This window comes from Chiloscyllium plagiosum, unplaced genomic scaffold (assembly GCF_037043375.1).
Source record: "Chiloscyllium plagiosum isolate Xiang-an unplaced genomic scaffold, Cpla_swu_hap1 HiC_scaffold_6, whole genome shotgun sequence".
NCBI classification, from domain to species: Eukaryota; Metazoa; Chordata; class Chondrichthyes; order Orectolobiformes; family Hemiscylliidae; genus Chiloscyllium; species Chiloscyllium plagiosum.
Window position 1 is genome coordinate 60,093,823 of NW_028270144.1, and position 20,461 is coordinate 60,114,283.

The 20,461-nt window shown below is 41.2% G+C and overlaps 1 protein-coding gene across 2 annotated transcripts in view; it reads right to left on the reverse strand.

Annotated features, from left to right (window-relative positions):
- The window catches only part of LOC122550586 (beta-1,4-galactosyltransferase 3-like), a 41,539-nt gene extending 21,552 nt beyond the window's left edge, over nucleotides 1–19,987 (reverse strand). The window contains exons 1-2 of one of the 2 annotated variants that reach the window (XM_043691545.2): nucleotides 19,447–19,987; nucleotides 12,853–13,088 (exon numbers count right to left, since the gene is read on the reverse strand). In XM_043691545.2, coding sequence (XP_043547480.1) covers nucleotides 12,853–13,088; nucleotides 19,447–19,696 — 486 coding nt within the window. In that variant the 5' untranslated portion in view covers nucleotides 19,697–19,987. The remainder of the gene's footprint in view (nucleotides 1–12,852; nucleotides 13,089–19,446) is intronic. The other variant, XM_043691546.2, reaches the window with a different exon arrangement.
- Between the last annotated feature and the right edge of the window lie 474 nt (nucleotides 19,988–20,461).

The following is a 20,461-nucleotide window of genomic DNA, read 5'->3' on the forward strand; positions in this document are numbered from 1 at the left end:
ATGCATGGCTCAAAAGATTGGTGTGGAAGAAATGGGTTTGAATTCATGGGACATTGGTGCCAGTACTGGAAACGGTACCAGTTCCGATGGAACAGTCTTCATCCGAATCGTACTGGTACCAGAGAGCTAGCAAATTGCATAACTAGTGCTGTAGACAGGGTTTAAACTAACTGTTTAAACTTAAAGGAGGTGGTAAGACTTTAGATTATTGATGTGATGGATGCTTACCGGACAATAAAAGGTGAGGGACAGAACAGGTGAATATCTGTATGCACCAAGAAATTATTAATAGAAGTAGGGAAACCTAACAGTGGAACAAATTTAAAACCTTTGTATATAAATGCATGAACACTCAAAAGGTTAATGACTTAATAGCGCAAATAGAAACAAAAAAAAGTTGTATGATTTATTGAGTTTGATTTAATCGCGATTACTGAGACATTGTTACAAGGAGACCAGGTCTGGGAATTGCATATCCAGAGGTGCACAGCATTTCGGAAAGACAGACTGAAAGGAAAAAAGGTGGTGGTGTGGGCTTGCTGGTGAAGGAAGGGATCAGTTCAGTCATGAGAAATGATATAAGCACAGGAGATCAAGATGTGGAATCAGTCTTGGTAGAAATAAGAAATACCAAAGGAAAGAAGCACTTGGTAGGAGTAATCTACAGATTCCCTGCAATGGGACACAGTTAAACCAGGAAATATTAGATGCTTGCAAGAAAGGTATGGCAATAATCATGGGTGATTTTAACTTGCACATAGATTGGAAGAATCAAATTGGCACGGGTAACCTGTAAGTAGAGCTCATTGAATGTATTGGAGATTGTATTTGGAGCAGTATGTTGTGGAACCATCCATGGGCAGGCCACTGTTCATTTGGTATTGCGTAATAATGAGAGATTAATTGACAACATCAAAGTTAAGGATCCTCGAGGGAGCAATGACAATAGTATGACAGACTTCAAAATTCAATTTGGGGGTGAGAAAGTGGAGTCCCACAGTAGTGTTCTCAAATTAAACAAAGGAAATTATAAAGGCACGAGGGCAGATTTGGCACGAGTAGATTGGGTAGGAAGGCTAAATGGTAAGACAGCAGATGAGGAGTGGCAGATGTTTAAGGAGCTACTCAATTCCTCATAATTGGTTAGGCCACTGTTGGAATATTGTGCAATTCTGGTCTCCTTCCTATCGGAAAGATGTTGCGAAACTTGAAAGGGTTCAGAAAAGATTTACAAGGATGTTGCCAGGGTTGGAGGATTTGAGCTATAGGGAGAGGCTGAACAGGCTGGGGCTGTTTTCCCTGGAGTGTCAGAAGCGGAGGGGTGACCTTATAGAGGTTTACAAAATTATGAGGGGCATGGATAGGATAAATAGACAAAGTCTTTTCCCTGGGGTTGGGGAGTCCAGAACTAGAGGGCATAGGTTTAGGGTGACAGGGGAAAGATATAAAAGAGACCCAAGAGGCAACTTTTTTACGCAGAGGGTGATACGTGTATGGAATGAGCTGCCATAGGATGTGGTGGAGGCTGGTACAATTGCAACATTTAAAAGGCATTCGGATAAGTATTTGGACGGATATGGGCCAGGTGCTGGCAGGTGAGACTAGATTGGGTTGGGATATCTGGTCGGCATGGACGGGTTGGACCGAAGGGTCTGTTTCCATGCTGTACATCTCTATGACTAACTAAAATATATCGCGGAGAGAATGATTAAGGTATACCATATTGCAAAGGGCTGTGGCAGCCTGGAAGATTGGGAAACTTTCAAATATAAACAAAGGGATATGAAAAAATTGATAAAGAGAGCCAGGGTAAATTACAAGAGAAAACCAGCACAAAATATCAAAAAAGGATAGCAAATGCTTCTGTAGGTTTCTAAAAAGGGAAGAGAGTCATGAATGTGAATGGTGGTCTCTTGGAAGATGAAACCAGAGTTAGTAATGGGGAACCACCGAGATGGCAGCGATAGTGCCTCAGTTTTCACAGTGGAGGACAATAGTGTCACTCATGTTGGAATGGGCAAGTCATAAGCAATAGATAAGGTCGAACCTAGAACAAACAACATTGATAGAAAAGATACTTAGCAAACTATTAGGATTGAGGACAGACAAGCTCCTCAGGCCTGATGGCCTCCATCCTAGGATATTTACGGAAGTGGCAGTGGAGATAGTAGCTCCACTGGTTACAATATTCCAAAATTCCCTGGACATGACAGAAGTTCCAGCAGATTGGAAAATGTCTAAGATATACACCCTTATTCAAAAAGGGAGTAAAAATGTGGGAAATGACAGACCAGTTAGTTTAACATCTGTTGTTGGGAAACTGTTAGAATCAATCAAGGAAGCAATATCAAGAAATTTGAAAAGTCAAAATACTACCAGAGTCAGCATGGTTTTATGAAGGACATATCATGCTTGACTAACTTGCTCGTGTTTTTTGAAGATGCACAAGCAAAGTGGATAATGGGGATGCTGTAAATGCAATGTATCTGGACTACTGGAAGGTGTTTGATAAGGTGCCGCACAAAATGTTAATTCACAAGGTTGGATCACCTGGGATCAGGGTAATGTATTAGCCTGGATAGATGACTGGCTGATGGACAGGAGACAGAGTCAGGATTTTTTTTTTTTAATCTGGATGGCTAGAAGGTAGCGGAGGTAAAAAAAAACATCAGAGGCTAAATAAGGAGTTCAAACACATTATTAAGTCAAAAACTAAGGTATGCCATATTGCAATCACACTAGTGGGGCGCCACAAGGTTCAGTCTTTGGACCCCAGCTATTTACAATCTAACATTAATGACTTGGATATAGGGACAGAAGGCTCTATAGCCAAATTTATTAACGACAAAAATAGGTGCGACAGTAAGTTGCAATGAGGAAATAAGAACCTTACAAATGGATACAGATAGGTTAGGAGAGTGGGCCAAAATGTAGATTGAGTCTAACGTGGATAAATGAGAATTCATGCATTTGGGTCGAAAAAAAATGGGAAGGTGATCTTGTGTTAATGAGGAGAGACTTTGGGGTGCTATGGTGCAGAAGGATCTAAGTATACTTGTTCATTAAATCACAGAACTAGCATGCAGGTACAGCAGGTAATAAACAAAGTGAATGGAATGTTAGCTTTTATAGCCAAAGGAACAGAATATAAAAAGATAAGGAAGTATTGTTGCAATTATAAAAAGGTATTGTTGAGACTGCATCTAGAGTGTTGTGCACAGTTTTAGTCCCTTTATTTGAGGGGAGATGTAGTGGCATTAGAGGCAGTTCAGAGGAGGTTCACCAGATCAATCCCAGAGAGAAGGGGTTTGTCATATTAAGAGATATTGACTAGCTTAGGCCTCTTCTCTTTAGAATTTAGAAGAATGAGGGGAGATGCATGAGGTATTCAAGACAATAAAAGGCATGGATAAAACCATTACTGACCGGATGCTTCCTCTCCTAGGGCATTTTAGGATGAGCAGTCATAGTATTAGGATAAGAGTAGCAAATTTAAAACAGAGTTGAGGAGAAACTACTTCGCCCAAAGAGTTGTGAATCCGTGGAATTCACTATCCCCCAAAGTGCGATGGATGCTGGGACAGTGAGTAAATTTGAGGAGTTAGACAGATTTTTAACCGGTAATGAGTTGAAGGGACATGAAGAGAAGGCAGGAAAATGCGGGTGAGGAGCATATCAGCCATGATTGAATGGCACAGAAGACTTGATAGGCCAAATGGCCTAATTTTCTCCTACATCTTATGAAGCCGATGAAATGGACCAGCATATACATACCTTGGTGGGCTTTTACAGTGTAGTGGCACTGTCCCTACCTCTGAACCAAGATGTCCAAGTTCACATATCTGCTAAAAAAACTTGCAATAACATCTCTGAACAGGTTGATTGAAATATCTATAAATGCTTTGCCACAAGAGTTCGCCAGTGTCTCTACTGCTGAGCCAGAAGGTTTGGGCTCAAGCCAGATCTGCTCCAGTGGGGTGTTGTAATACATCTGAACACATCAATTTAAAATTTACCTATAAATACTATGGTGACAAGAGCAGGCCACAGCTTTACAGTTCTGCAGCACATGACTCAGTTCCTGAATCCACAAAGACTGTACAGCATATACCAGGTAAAAAATTTGAACATGATGGAATATGCTCCATTTGCTTGGATGAATGCATTATCAATAAGACATAAGCAGCTCAATACCACGCAGGATAAAGCAGCCACTTGATCTGTACCAATATTCTTAAAACATTCCCTTACTCCACCAACAGTGTGTACATTACCTGTGCTGCAGCTCCTAATCAAGGTTTATTTGACATCATCTTCCAAACTTGCAATTTCTAAAGCTTCAATGAAAAGGCAGCAAATACATGAACACATCATAACCAGCAAGTTTCACTCGAAGGCATACACCATTTTAAACTGAACCTTTTTAATCATTGTACTTTTGTATTCTTGTAACTTCACTGTCAGTGGTTCACAATTCAAGAACCCTAGCTCTGACAAGTGTGCACCCATGGACTGCAGTGATTCAAAGATGATGGCTCATTATCACCTTCAATGGACAAAAGTTTGCAACTTATATAGTAACACCCACATAATGAATTATGTAAAAAGAAACAGGACTTTGTAAGTGCTTATGATTCAAGGTAGTGACAGATTCCCAATGACAGGCAATAAGCCGACTGGTCTGTTGTTCCTCCACTTCCCTTTATCATCTCTCAAATAGCAGAGTGTCATTCACAAGTTTCCTACCTACAGGGGCAGCTCCCGAATTGAGAATACTATAGAAAGTTATGATTATTTTAGATATCCTAATTATATCTAAATCCTTCAAAGCTCTATAAGGGAAAGCACTTGGCCTTGGAGATTTGTTGCTCTTTAGTGGCATTAATGTTTCCACCACTATTATGTTGCTTACATTAATTTCCTTGGATTGAGACATTCTTGTGCTTTCCACTACAGAGAATTCTGACAAGGCAATAGGGACTTTTCCCCTTTTATCAAAATCACTGTTACCTATTGTCAAAAGTAAAATGTTACATCTGACCCCACACCTATTTCTTCCAAGATAAAACAAAGTGCAGAAATTCAAGCGGTCTGGCAGCACCTGTAGAGAGAAACAGAATTAGCTTTTCATTTCAGAGAGTCTTCTTGAGGCAAGCCCATTTCCACCATAATTCTTATCACAGTATAATTCAGCAACTGTTTTCCAGAAGTAGAATGATATTTCATGCTGAACATCATTGAAGTTTGCAAGCACGAACACATTAAGCATGGTTAGTAAACTGCCACCTGCAGACAAAGGGACAGGTTATTTGATACAGTCCATCAATTGTTGGGACATATGGCTGACATACTGGCATCAAACCCAACACACTTTCAAGTTGGTTCAAAGTGACCCACACCGTAGCATCAGATACACAAACTAGTTCAGACACTCAATGTTGCTTACATTTTGTTCTAATTATTGAATCAACCAAACAACTGCATTCCGTTTCTATGCCTTCTCCCAGTGAACACCACCCTTGATCCAAATTGCCATAGCCAGTATTTTGATTGTCCTTCTGACTGCTATCAGCCCTACTGTCACCAACAGCAAGTGCAGTCCACCTCCTGCATGCGATTAGTTTGTGCTCCCTCATTTTCTATTTTGCCTAGGATCCCCTTACCCTATACCACAGATCATAGCAACAACATTCAGAGCTGCTCTCACTCCACGACATGTCAGAGGTCTGAACCAAATTGTCCAGGTATGGTTAGCCCTCCTACTTTGTGTAGGAGTCTACAATGCACATCCCAGCTAAATTAAATTACTCAGGAGAAATGAGTGCTTTACACAACCACTATATTTCTCAAATGCAACCAACTTTTCAACCATTGAAATATCCCTGTGAGATATTAAAGGGTTAACTTGCTCTGCTGACCTGAGGAAATTGGATGTGCCAAGGAGACGGTGGCATGCCTCTGTCTTATAGGTAGATTGGAAGGAATTTACATTCCCATCCCTTGCCATTCAGAGCTATTTGCATGGCCATTTCAGAGTTATTCAGTGTAAAAGAATTACATTATCATGTCCTAATCAGAAATCAATAAGAACATTGCAATTAAAATTCTGACTACTCCCTGCAGTTTAAAAAAAAAACAAATTCACAACAGATCTGGCCATTAAGGGATAATTCACATTATATTGTTTCTAGAAATGAGGTAAATCACTACATTGTGTAGTGAGTGGCAGGTGACTGCGGATCGTCTTGTGGGTATTACTGACTAATGTGAAACTCATACTGTATAAAAGGAAGAGCAGGTTCCTTTGTTCAAAGAGGTGTTTGACACTGCTCTGCAAGCCCTGTGAAGTGTTAAGGGTACCTCCAGAAAGCTTGTATTTGCTTAATAATATTTTGGTTGTCCACAGAAATTGGTGTGTGAAAATCTGAAGAAAAAAAGAACCCAACACTTATACTTGCTAAAGTACAATATGCTGTAATCAAAGAAAATACATAAATTCATATGGCCTGTACCTTCAGTACACTGCTCTATAGGTGGTGGAAACTGTATACCAATATGCTATCCAGACAAAAGGTTCAACAATTTAGCCCTATACTGTCTCAAATGTATCCTCTGTATTCCTTGACAGGGCAAAGTCACCAATTCAGACATCATGCTGCATCTTCTGACAACATATACTTGTTCATAAATCTGCACTGGCTCAGCTAAATTCATACAATCAGATGGATGACACCATGAAGTGGTTAGCACTGCTGCTTTGCAGCGCCAGGAACCCTGGTTTGATTCCAGCCTCGGGCAACTGTCGGCGTGGGTCTTCTCCCAGTGCTCATGTTTCCTACCACAATCCAAAGAAAAGTTTGGCACAAGTTAGGGAATGTGGATTGGGAGCAGCTGTTTGAAGATAATTTGATATGTGGGAGGCTTTTGACGAGGATGATTATAGTGCAGGACAAATATGTCCCTGTGAAAATGAGGGATAGAAATGGCAAGATTAGGGAACCAGGGATGTCAGATGAATTTGAGACGAAGAGGAAAAAGGAAGCATAAATAAGGTCTAGGTTACTGAAAGCAGACAAAGCTTTGGGAAGAGTATTGGTAAAGTAGAACCAATCTGAAAAAGAGGAATTGAGAGGGCTAAAAGGGGTCATGAAATATCTTTCGCAAACAAGGTTAAGGAAACTCCCAAAGCCTTTTATTCATATATAAGGAGCAAGAGGGTAACTAGAGAAAGGGTTGGCCCACTCAAGGACAAAGGATGAAAGTTGTGTGTGGAGTCAGAGAAAATGGGCGAGATCCTCAATGAGTACTTTACGTCAGTATTTGCCGAGGAGAGGGACATCATTTGTTGAGGATAGGGATAGGTCTTTGATTACTCTGCCAAGTCGGCATAAGGAGGGAGGAAGTGTTGGGTATTCTGAAAGGCAGTGAGGTAGACAAATTCCCAGGTCCGGATGGGATCTATCCCAGGTTACTGAGGGAAGTGAGAGAGGAAATAGTTGGGACCTTAACAGATATCTTTGCAGCATCCTTGAATGTGGGTAACATCCCAGAGGACTGGAAAATTGCTAATGTTCCTTGTTTAAGGAGGGTGGCAGGGATGATCCAGGTAATTATAGACTGGTAAGCCTAACATCAGTTGGAGGGAAGCTGCTGGGGGATAGGATCTATTTACATTTGGAAGAAAACAGGCTTAGTGATAGGTAACCTTGTTTGGTGCTGGGAAGATCACATCTTACCAACTTAAGAATTATTTCAGAAAGTGACAAAGTTGATTGATGAGGAAAAGGCTGTAGATGTCATATACAAAGACTTCAGAAAGTCCTTGTATAAAGGTTCCCCCATGGTAGGCTGATGGAGAACGTGAAGTTGCATGGGGTCTGGAGTGTACAAGCTAGATAGATAGAAACTGGCTGGGCAACAGGAGGCAGTAGCAGTGGAAGGGAGTTACTCAAAATGGAGACCAGTGACCAGTGGTGTTCCACAGGGATCCATGTTGGGACCACTGTTTGTCATGTACATAAATGATCTGGAGGAAGGTATAGGTGGTCTGATTCATAGAATCCCTAGTGTGGAAACAGGCCATTTGGCCCAATAAGTCCACCAACCTTCTGAAAAGTAACCCACCCAGACCCATTCCCCTACCCAGACAAACACTGGGAGAATGTGAAAACTCCATGCAGACAGCCGCCAAAGGACTCAAACCTGGACCCTAGTGCTGTGAGGCAGCATTGCTAACCACTGAGCCACTATGCCATGATTAGCAAGTTTGCAGATGACACTAAAGATTGGTGGAGTAGCAGACAGCAAAGGGGACTGTCAGAGAATGCAGCTGAATATAGATAGATTGGAGAATTGGGCAGAGAAATGGCAGATGGAGTTCAATCTGGGTAAATGTGAGGTGATCCATTTTGGAAGACCCAATTCAAGAGCCAACTACACAGTAAATGGAAAAACCCTGGGGAAAATTGGTGTACAGACAGATCTGTGTGTTCAGGTCCATTGCCACCTTCAGGGAACAACACAGGTCGATAGAGTGGTCAAGGAGGCATACAGCATAATATCCCATCTGATGAAGGAAAGTGAGTAGAAGTGCTGGCAGGTCATGTTACAGTTGTATAGGACTTTGGTTAGGCCACATTTGAAATACTGCATCAGTTCTGGTTGCCGCATCACAAGATGTGGATGCTTTGGAGAGGGTACAAAGGAGGTTCACCAGGATGTTGCTTAGTACGTAGGGCACTAGCTATGATGAGAGATGGAGTAGATTAAGATTATTTTCATCAGAAAGACAGGTTGAGGGAACCCGATTGAGGTCTACAAAATCATGAGAGGTAGAGACAGGGTGGATAGCAAGAAGCTTTCGCCCAGAGTGAGTTCAAGGTGAGAAGGGAAAAAGTATAAAGGGAGATATGTGTGGAAAGTTCTTTATACAGAGAATGGTGGGTGCCTGGAACACATTGCCAGCAGAGGTGGTAGAGGTGGGCACAATAGCGTCATGTAAGATCCACGAATGGGCAGGGAGCAAAGTGATACAGATCCTTAGAAAATAGGAGACAGTTTTAGATAGAGGATCTGGATTGGCACAGGCTTGGAGGACCTATTCCAGTACTGTAATTTTTTGTTCTTATTCATGGATAGATCTTCTGGAATAAGGAGCAAAACTTGACTTGGTCTTGGGAAATAAGGCAGGCTAAGTGACTAGAGATGTCAGTGGGGGAGGACTTTGGGACCAGTAACCATAGTTTTATTAGTTTTAGAATTGTTGTGGAAAAGGATAAGTCTGATCTAAATCTAGTGAAGGCGGCATTTGTTATGATTCACTTTATTGGACAGAGCACAGCAGAGGAGTTGACAGGTCATGTTGCAGCTGTACAGGACATTGCTTAGGCCACTTTTGGAATATAGTGTGCAATTCTGGTCTCCCTCCTGTCAGAAGGATGTTGCGAAACTTGAAAGGGTTCAGAAAAGATTTACAAGCATATTGCCAGGGTTGGAGGATTTGAGCTATAGGGAGAGGTTGAATAGGCTGAGGCTGTTTTCCCTGGAGAGTCGGAGACGGAGGAGTGACCTTATAGAGATTTATAAAATCATGAGGGGCATGGATAGGGTAAATAGACAAGATCTTTTCTCTGAGGTGGGGAAATCCAGAACGAGAGGGCATAAGTTTAGGGTGAGGGAAAAATTTAAAACGGGATCTAAGGGGCAACTTTTTCATGCAGAGGGTGGTGCATGTATGGAATGAGTTGCCAGAGGAAGTGGAGGCGGTAAAATTATGTTTAAAAAGGCATCTAGGGGGATATAGGATTAGGAAGGGTTGCGAGGGATATGGACCAAGTGCTGGCAAATTAGGGTCTAGATTAAGTTAGGATATCTGGTCGGCATGGACAAGTTGGATCGGAGGGTCTGATTCCGTGCTGTACATCTCTATGACTAACTGTTCTAAATTAGAGGAAGGCCAATTTTGACAGTATTAGGTAAGAATTTGGAGAAGTTGATTAGAGGTGGATATTCGCTGGTAAAGGGACAGCTAGAAAGTGGGCCGCCTTTAAAAAAAATGAGATGACTAAAGTCCAGAGACAGTACATTCCTGTTAGGGTGAAGGGCAAGGATGGTAGACGTAGGAATGCTAGATAACTCTAGTAATTGAGATTTTGGTCAAGAGAAAGGATAGACAGCAGGGATCAAGTGAATCTCTAGCAGAGTATAAAAAGATAGTAGGAGTACACAACAGAAAAAAAAATAATCAGGAGGACAGAAAGGGGACATGAGATAGCTTTGGCAGATAGGGTTAAAGAGAATCCAAAGGATTCTACAAATTAAGGACAAAAGGGTAACTAGGGAGAGAATGGGGCCCCTTTAAAGATCAGCAAAGCTGTTCACGTGTGAACCGCAGAAGATAAGGCAGAAACTAAATGAGTATTTTGCATCAGTGTTTCCTTTAGGAAAAGGATATGGATGCTAGAGAACTTGGGGAAATAAATAGTGATACCTTGAAAAATGTCCATATTACAGTGGTTGTGTTGGATGTCTTAAAACAAAGGTGGATAAATCCCTGGATCCTGATCAGGTGCACCATAGAACTGTGGGAAGCTAGTGAAGTGACTGCTGGGTCCTTTGCTAAGACACTGGTATTATCAATAGTCACAGGCGAAGTGCTGGAAGACTGGAGGGTGGCTAACATAGTGCCATTTAAAGAAAGATAGTAAAGAAAAGCCAAGGAACTATAGGTCAGTGAGTTTGATGTCAGCCGTGGGCAGCTTGGAGGGGATCCTGAGGGGCAGGATGTATATGTGTTTGGAAAGGCAAGAACTGATTAGGGATAATCAACATGACTTTGTGTGGGAAATATATCTCATTAACTGAAGGTTTTTGAAGCGACAAAGAAGATAGATGACGACACAGCAGTGAACATTGTCTATATGGACTTCAGTAAGGCATTTGACAAGGTTCCATGTGGTAGACTAGTTAGCAAGATCATTTAAAATACAGGGAGAACTACCCATTTGGATACAAAACTGGCTCCAAGATAGATAAAAGATAGTGGTGGAGGGTTGCTTTTTGGACTAGAGGCCTGTAACCAATGGTGTGCCACAAGGATCTATGCTGGCACGACTGCTTTTCATTTATAAAATGATTTGCATATGAATGTTTAGGAAATATGGTTAGTCAGTTTGCAGACTCCACCAAAATTGGTAGTGTGGTGGACAGCAAAGAAGGTTACCTCAGAGTACAGTGGGACCTTTTTCAGATGGGCACTTGGCGGAGTGGCAGATGAGTTTAACGTAGATAAATGTGAGCTGCTGCAGTTTGATAGGGAAGATCAGGGCAGGATTTATACACTTAATGGTAAAGTCCTGGGGAGTGTTGCCCAATAAAGTGACCTTGGGGTGCTTTGAAGAACAGAGTCGCAGGTCGATAAGGTAGTGAAGGTGGTGTTTGGTATGCTTGTTTTTATTGGTTAATTCTTTGATTACAGGATTGAAAGAGGCTGTACAGGACATTGGTCAGGTCACTTTTGGACTATTGCATTCAATTCTGGTCTCCGTCCTATCAGAAAGATGTTGTGAAACTTGAAAGGGTTCAGAAAAGATTTACGAGGATGCTACCAGAGTCAGAGGATTTGAGCTATAGGGAGAGGCCGAATCGGCTTGGATTTTTTCTCCTGGAGGCTGAGGAGCGACATTAGAGATCTATAAAATCACGAGGGTGATTAGACAAGATACTTTCCTGGAGTGGAGGAGTCCAAAACTAGAGGGTGTACAGTTAAAAGGAGAGAGGGGAAAAGATTTTAAAAAAGGGACCTTTTTCCACAGAGGATGGTGCATGTGTGGAATGACCTAGGAAGGGTTTAATGTGATATGGGCCAAATGCTGGCAAATGGGACTAATTGACTTAGGATATCTAGTCAGAATGGAGGAGTTGGGCAGAAGGGTCTGTACCTGTGCTGTGAGACTATGACCTCTGGAGTTGGGGGGACTAGAGTCTGGATCTCATTCTAGGGGTAGGGACACACCACTGCACAAGATGACCCAGTATTTCTAAGAAACCGATTCACCTGCCCTCAATTTCCATTTAGCTGGAAGTAACCAAATATACCAGCATGAATTCAAATGAAGAATGATAACCATCTAGATTCTGGCAATGGTAATCAATTTTTCTGTTATAGTGTGAATATTGGTGAATTGGTGCAAACATTTCAGGAAATTATGGCAGTGTGAATAGATCTATGACTTGCATTATTTATATTGGCCTACTTCTAATATAAAATAAACCTAGCAGTATTGGTTTGCCAGCCTGCAGGAATGTGAGCCAATTTTAGTTTCTGCTACTCAATCTACAGTTAGTTATCATAAACTACAATTACTATAGAGATGAAAAATCTTAAAGAACAGACTTAAAAACAAAATGAATGGAATAAAACAAAAGAAAAAAGATAAATTTAACCGTATGAAGAAAATCATATGCTAGCTTTCATTCAATGCACTATTATGTAGGTGCCTTAAGCTGTTCTTTTTTAAAAAACTGGAGGGTTAATCCTAGTTGATTTGAGCCATAAACCCTGTGGCACTGGATTGTTAGAAGTTAATGATCCACTTGGATTTTCTTCCAAAGCAAAAAAAACACAAGTCAGCTATCAAAACAGTTAAAAGAATTAAAATTCTATGGATGAAATTCTGATGCTTTCAGCACTTGCTCCAACAAATTAACATACCCTTGAACGAGATCGCTACTTTCAAGTACAAATGTAAGGACTGCACTCTATAAATTTCATGTAAGATTTTAAAAGCTGACTAATAAAACTAGAGACCAAATCAATTCATTCTGTTCACAAATATGCTTTGAGTTTATTACCTGGTGGATGACATATATTGCATACTGAAGCTGTTGGCGCTGCAAGAATGGATGAAGGTAATATAGAAGATGACGCAGATGTGGCTCTCTGTTGCGATGTGGAACAAGGATTGCTGTTTTATATTGAGCTTTGCAGTGTGGGGGAGAGTACCGTCCACCAGCTTGAACATATGGATTTTTTCTTGCAATTTTGCTCATAAGTGGAACTTTCTGAAAGCTGATAGTCAGTGGTCCAACTGTAAATGTTGACAGCAGATCAGTCTAAAGAACATGCTTGAAGTAATAGACATGAAACATTTTCAATTATAGATGAGCAATTATTCTCCTTTCATTCAAAATAATGGAATAAAATTTGGAGGTCCAAAGCCTCAAACCTAGCTTGTCTACATTTCTTCAGGAGATTTTAGGACAATGCTTTTACATATATACCTGTACTGCAAATTAATTTTCTGGGCAGCTATTTTCTCTCTGCAAGTGTTATGTTTCACAAAGTAAACTGGAGTAGAAAAGTACTGCAATATTATGCTAAACAAAAGCTTGCAATAAATTGCAGTCAAAGAGTAATTTTTTGTTTAAACAGGTCAGTTGCCAATAAGCACTTCTGTCCCCTGTAGTATTACAGTACCATAGTGCCAAACTAACTCAGTTATCATGATTGCAACTATGAAAAGTGATACATCAACGAGAGAATAAATATTTCTTTACAGGGATGGAAAAAATACACTTTCTAATTAAAAATCAAGGTTGGTTGCTCTACAGAAATGCAACATATTTATTTTTGTCAGTCTAACAATAACACCTTCTACAGCACAAAAAATACTTCAAGTGCCTGTGAAGTATTTTGGGACATCCTAGCAAAATTAAATACTTCATAAAGGTAAATTGGCTCATTGTTCAGCAATTAGTCATTTTTTCACTGCAACACAACATTTGAATAATTTTTAAAAATCACATCTACAAAAATTAATTTTGACAAACGTCTTGTGCAAATGAAAAAAACTATTCTAGAATGGGGAAACAACTGTAATTTTGTCTAGAACAGATTCTACAATGTAGGATTGCAGATTTTTCCCCTTCTCCTCAATAGATTTATCTCAGGACATACTTCTATCTTGAAAAGTGTTTCATAAAGAAAGCTCATACTAGACTCTTAAAACATTAAGCATATTGCTCTGATTTGTCTGAAGCAAATTTCTGCATTTAAAGAATCTGAAACAATGGAACAACTAGAGAGAACATTTTGCAGTTGAGACAGAATTTTCTTTTTATCAAATCATTGGCAGTATGCACAAGCAACTAATATAACTACTTCTGTCAAAAAAGGTGATATTTAATTCTTAAAAGCTACAAATCAGTTGGAAAAATAATATGCCACTCCCCCCACCCCCAAAATCATATTTTCATTTCCATTGATTAGGACAGAAAGGTTGGACACGTGAATCACTGGTGCTAGGTTAAAACAATGACCGCAGATGCTGGAAATCAGATTCTGGATTAGAAGGGCTTTTGCCCGAAATGCGATTTTCCTGCTTCTCGGATGCTGCCTGAACTGCTGTGCTTTTCCAGCACCACTCTAATCCAGAATCACTGGTGCTGCCAATTTGAAGTGCTGGAGTCTGAGCTTCAAATACTGACACACCAAGGAGTGGGAGAAGATTTACCTGGATGCTGTGTTTCATGGCGCAGTCACACCCCTTAGATTAACAACCTTGAATTTGCTCCATGGTCAGAGACAGGAGGGTGTGACGTCAAGCAAGGCAGGTAGAGGAACCCAGGAGGTAGTGCTGAAGGAACCTCAGCACTTGAGCTTATCTAACAGGTTTAAAGATTCTTACTCCCTGCATAGAAGTGTGTTGGGACGAGGCAGAGGGTGGGGGGTGTTGTCTGCAGGTCAAATGAGCAAATTGACCATATCAATGTGATGCAGGAAGTGGGGGGAGAAGAGAAATGTAGTTGTATTGTCAAGGGTATAGCCACTGTTCTCTCTGGTCAGGATCGAGAGTCCCAAAATAAGGTTCAGGATTTCTCACCTGGGCTTCAGAAGACCCGAGAGTGGAAGACAAAGATCCAGTTGTTGTGGTCCATGAAAGTACCAATGATATAGGGGAGAAAAAAGGAAAGAGGTTCTGTTGAGGGAATATGAGCAGATTGGTTCTAATTATAAAAGCAGAACCAGAAAGGAAATAAGTTCAGGTAGTAACCTGGAGTTACAAGGTAATTGGCACATGGTCAACATCATTAAACAGAAATGTGTGGCTCAAAGATTGGTGTGGGAGAAATGTTTTTGAACTCATGAGACACTGGCACCAGTACTGGGGAAGGAGGGAGCTGTTCTGATGGGGCAGGTTCCACCTGAATCATGCTGGGACCAAAGTCCTGGCAAATCACAATCATGGCTATTGATAGGACTTTAAAATAAATAATGATAGGGTAGGTTCATTTGCATGGAAAATTACAAGACCAAACGTAAAGAAGCAGGATTGCTGATTAGTGATGGGAGTGGAGTTTTACCAGAAAATAAAAGGGACAAAATGCAACAACATACCAAGGAATCATAAATATCTAGGAAAACTCACTAACAGAACAAACTTAAGGCCTAAGATCTTGATGCACAAAACATTCAGAATTAAGACTATGGATAGGACTGATGGTGCAATTCACAGTAAATCAAGGTCACAAGGAGTTTAAACTAGTTGGAGAAAGGGGGCACGCTTAGGATAAGTTATTAAAGTTTCCAGAACAAGTAATAGGACAGAGCATGGAAAGGTCAGAAATCTAACTCAGGCAAAGTAGATAAGGGCTATGTAAAAGGGCAGTTGCCAACATAGGATTGAGGATGTCTAACTGAAATGTGTGCAACATACAAAACAAGATAAATGAGTTTGTAACACAGATTGAAATTGATGGAAACAAGGCTTTCAACAGCAATGGCTGCAAGAAGATCACAGCTGGGACTTAAACATGTAAGGATAAGTGTCCTATTGAAATGACAGGCAGATGGGCAGAGGGGGTGGAGTTGCCTCGCTATTGAGAAGTTAAATTAGCATTGCTAGCAAGAAGCTTATATGGTCAGAAAGTGTAGAATGGGTAGGTCGAGTTAAGGAACCACAAAGGAAAAGATCCTGATGGGAGTTGTGTGTAGGCCTCCTAGCAGTAGTTAGGATGTGGGAGAGAAAATATTGCAGGAGATGGAAAAGACATGCAAGAAATACACTGTTACATTAACCACAAGGGACTTCAATATGTAGGTGTACAGGGGAGAAAAAAACCTGGTTGGTAGCAAACCACAAGAAAATAAATTTGTGGAATGTCTATAAGATGGTTCTTGTATTAGTTTGTGGTAGAGGTCATTAGGGAAACTATGCTAGATTTGCTGACGTGTACTGATGTACAGCATGGAAGTAGACCCAACGGTCCAACCAGCCTATAAAATTTACAGAATACTGAGAGATCTCCTTCATCCTTCTAAACTCCAAGTACTGACCCAGAGTCTTCAACTGCTCCTCCTGATGAGCTGTTCATCCCTGGGATCATTTTTATGAACCTCCTCTGGCCCCCTTCCAAGACTAGCAAATTCTTCCTTGGACATGGAGATCAAAATTACTTTTAATATTCCAAATGTGAGCTGACCTAGAGCCTTATACAGCCCCATCAGTACATCCCTGAACTTGTATTCGGTCCAATCTATCCATGCTGACCAGATGATAAAAAGATGGTATGCAAATTGACTGAAGTAGTAGAGAAAGTGTTGCAGATGTGCAGCGAAGGCCTCTATAAGTATGTTCACAAGAGATTTAACTGTATGAAATGCCATGCTGTACTCAATATTAATGCATACTATTTCTAATGCACACATGGCAGATTTGATCCATAACTTTGCCAATAGTCTTTTATTCATTAGAGATGAAATACTGAACCAAAAGAACTACGAATGCTGGAAATCAAACAAAAACAGATATTGCTGGAAAAGCTCAAAAGGTCTGGCAGCATCTGTGCAGAGAAAACAGTTAATATTTTGGGTCCAATGATGCTTCTTCAGAACTGATGGTAGCTTGGAAAAAGTTGTTTTCTACACAGAAGTTTTTTTTGGGGGGTTCGGGTTAATAAATAAAAAAGTACAGGATGGACAGAAATAAAACCGTGCCACCGTGTGGGCAGCACGGTGGCACAGTGGTTAGCACTGCTGCCTCACAGCGCCAGAGACCCGGGTGCAATCGCCAGAGACTCAGGCGATTGACTGTGTGGAGTTTGCACATTCTCCCCGTGTCTGCGTGGGTTTCCTCCGGGTGCTCCGGTTTCCTCCCACAGTCCAAAGATGTGGTCAGGTGAATTGGCCATGCTAAATTGCCCGTAGTGTTAGGTAAGGGGTAAATGTAGGGAATGGGTGGGTTGCGCTTCGGCGGGTCGGTGTGGACTTGTTGGGCCGAAGGGCCTGTTTCCACACTGTAAGTAATCTAATCTAAAAAACCCAAAGACAGAAGTTATAGATCTTTGAGATAGGGATAACAGAATAGATCTTAAAATACAAATGACAAGTTAAGGATGTTTTTAGGTAGAGAATTATTGTAAAGAAATGAAGATTCATTAAGTTATAACAATGAGCAAGTTCGGATTGCATGCGCATAGCTAAAAAGGATGCATCGTATCTGCAATGGTCCACATCGTATCTGCAATGGTCCATAACAGGCTGACCTGGACTAAGAGGTTTCAGCAAAACATGAAGATACATAACATAATATTTCTCACATCCTATTTTCTCAAATACCTCATCTCAGATCTACCAGGTTTGGCTATTTGAACAGCCCATTCAGACTAGGCATTTTACAACTGCAATATGCAAACAAGTTTTGAACTTGTGGTCAAAACTCAATCATATTACAAAATTATGAGTTTCAAGATTAGATAACTTGTTACTATATCCACTCAAAAAAAGAGTTTAACACGACACAAAGCTATATTTCCCTGAGCAGATATACAATGAAACAGAACCAGAAAAAAAAAAGTTAAACTGCTGCTTTCCATTCATATTTATTAGAAAGCCATAACATTTTAATGGGATATTACATGTTGATTGTACTGTTATTTAGAGATTAGTAGGGCTCTCCCAACATTGAGACACTAGAAGCATGTCATTTAAAGTACAAAGTAAGTAATTTAAATTTACATAGTGCAGCTTTCACAAGCTTAGAATATCCCAAATGATTCACAGATAATTAAGTATTTTAAAGGAGGGAGGTGGAGACATAGTGGCAATATCACTGGACTGAATCTAATACCGCAGACTAATAACCTGGGGACATGGGTTTGAATCTCCCCCCCCCCCCCCATGACAGAATTTAATAAAACCAGGACTAAAAGCTAGCAGAACTACCTGATAGAGCACCAGGTGCTCTGAACAAGATATAATGTAACCTTTTGGTCCAGCAGTTAGTAAAGCTGGTTACCTGGAGACAAACAAATTTGAATTCGGCCAGTTTAAATTATAACCCCAGAATACCAACCTCCAATCAAGTTGGAATTTAGTATATTGACAATATTAAAAACCAATGAAACAAAATCTGATGTTTTGGGGTACAAGACTGGGGAAAATTGAACAGTTGAGAGAGAACTGCCACAAGACCAACAGATTTAGACTGCTAGTCAGAACTGACTGAGAGGTACCTATTTACAGAAGGAGTTTGCACAGAGAAAAAACATCAACACCAACCTGGAGGGCAAATCTGCAAAGAGAAGATTGAACTGCTGGCTGGTTTTGAAATTTGAATTTTTCAGTAAATTTTAGTCAGGAGTTTTAATCAGAGGAGTATTATAGAAGGGAAAGTAAAAAAGTTTAGAGGAAGGAGTTGCAAATAGTTGTTAGTTAATTATTTCTTAAGTATAACAGAATAAAGTTGATAATTTTTACTTTAAATAGTTCTTGGCCTCTCAGAATTTCCAGATTATTGCCCAGGATAAATCTTTTGAGTTGCTGGTTTAAAATAAGCAGGAGGGTTTACCCCATGTCATAATAAAACTACAGGATATGTTATTAAGGAGAACATCACTAAAAACATGTAGTGATCTTGGGCATAACAGAACTTAGCTTAAATCGTGCCCTGAAATTTCTTCCACGAAACCAACAGGACGTGCTACAATACTTTAACTGAATGACTACACCTCCGATTATACTGCATTCGCAATACTGAGAAAGCAGACTAAAACTTGGTGGACCCAATCGCTTTTACTGCACGAATTCCCCTTAAAGGAAGTCCCTTCTTGGAAACATTAGCGGTCAAATCATGAACACTCGACTTTTCCGAACTATAAAATACCGAATCAAGTCATCCAGTGACCGAACTTTCCTGACCCCCGTCTCACTCGAGGTCTTGCCGTGCGCCTCGCAATCACAGGGTTGTCCCGACAGAGGGGGAAGGGCCCCCTGGCAGTGACTGGACGATAACTGTCCCAAGTTACAGCTAGTGTGAATGGCTTAAAAAGCGGATGAAAAGAGGGCTTTCAAATAGTTAGAGATGAACCAGGAAGCTTGTGCCGGGGCTGCGGCTGATCCCCTTCTCATTGTCCTGCACACAAAAAAAGCCAAAAGTTTATTCTTACCGAGGAGCGGCGACTCGTCCGGACACAAGCTTAAAGTTTGTCTGTCTGGACTCGGGGTCACCAAGCTGAGGTTGGTGTAAACATCGTGAGTTCTGGAGTAATCCCAGTGACCGCCGCGATCTTCTTCATACATGGAGCCAGTGAAGGAGCCAGAGAGGCTCCGGCGGTATAGGAACAGGAGGAAAGCCAACTGGAGGAAAGCCAGCAGAAGCAGAGTGCAGGGCCGGTTCGGGGAGCATAGGCGGCTCATCCTCCCCACCGCTAACTGTGAACACACTCACACGGAGCAGGCTTTTACTATCCAGCTTCACATCGACAACCCATCCTGATGTCCGACCGTCTCCCACCCAGAGCAATGGACAAGTAAAGTCGCACGGATGCAGCACCAAAGAACACGACGGAACCAACGGACAATCGAAAGCCCACCCAACTGTGGTTACCACAACATCAAACACTCGCCAGTGATTCACCGCAGCACAAACTAAACACCCTTCGCACCTGCGCACTACCCTAAGGGGGCGGTTACTTACCTCCAGCCCTGCACCTGCGCATTGCCCTGCGACCGTTAACTCCTCAACGCCGCACCTGCGCACTGACCCGAGATGACCGGTTACCTATGTCTCGAGCCCAACGGTGCTAGCGGGAGGGATATACAGAAGTCAGCTTTGCACGTGCGCATTGCTTTCACTGAGCTGGGCCACTTGACCGTTATCGGCTGGGCACGGGTCTCGCTCTCGAGGGGGGAGAATAAGTGCTATCTGGTGGCCTTCGAGCTGCTGAACTAAAGGTTGAGTTGTGGAAGCTATTCAATAGTTGCAGCCATTTCAGATATTTAACGTGTCAGAATTTTGCTTTTAGAGGCAGTGTCGCAAATGGGAGAAATGGCTCAGGGTAACTGGAGTTTGATGGCAAACAGCTAGAATGGCCAGAGTTACAATCCTTTTAAGTATTAAATTTCCCAATCGTGTTTATTTCAGACGCAAGAAGAGTAATTCATATAGTCACTCTAACTTTG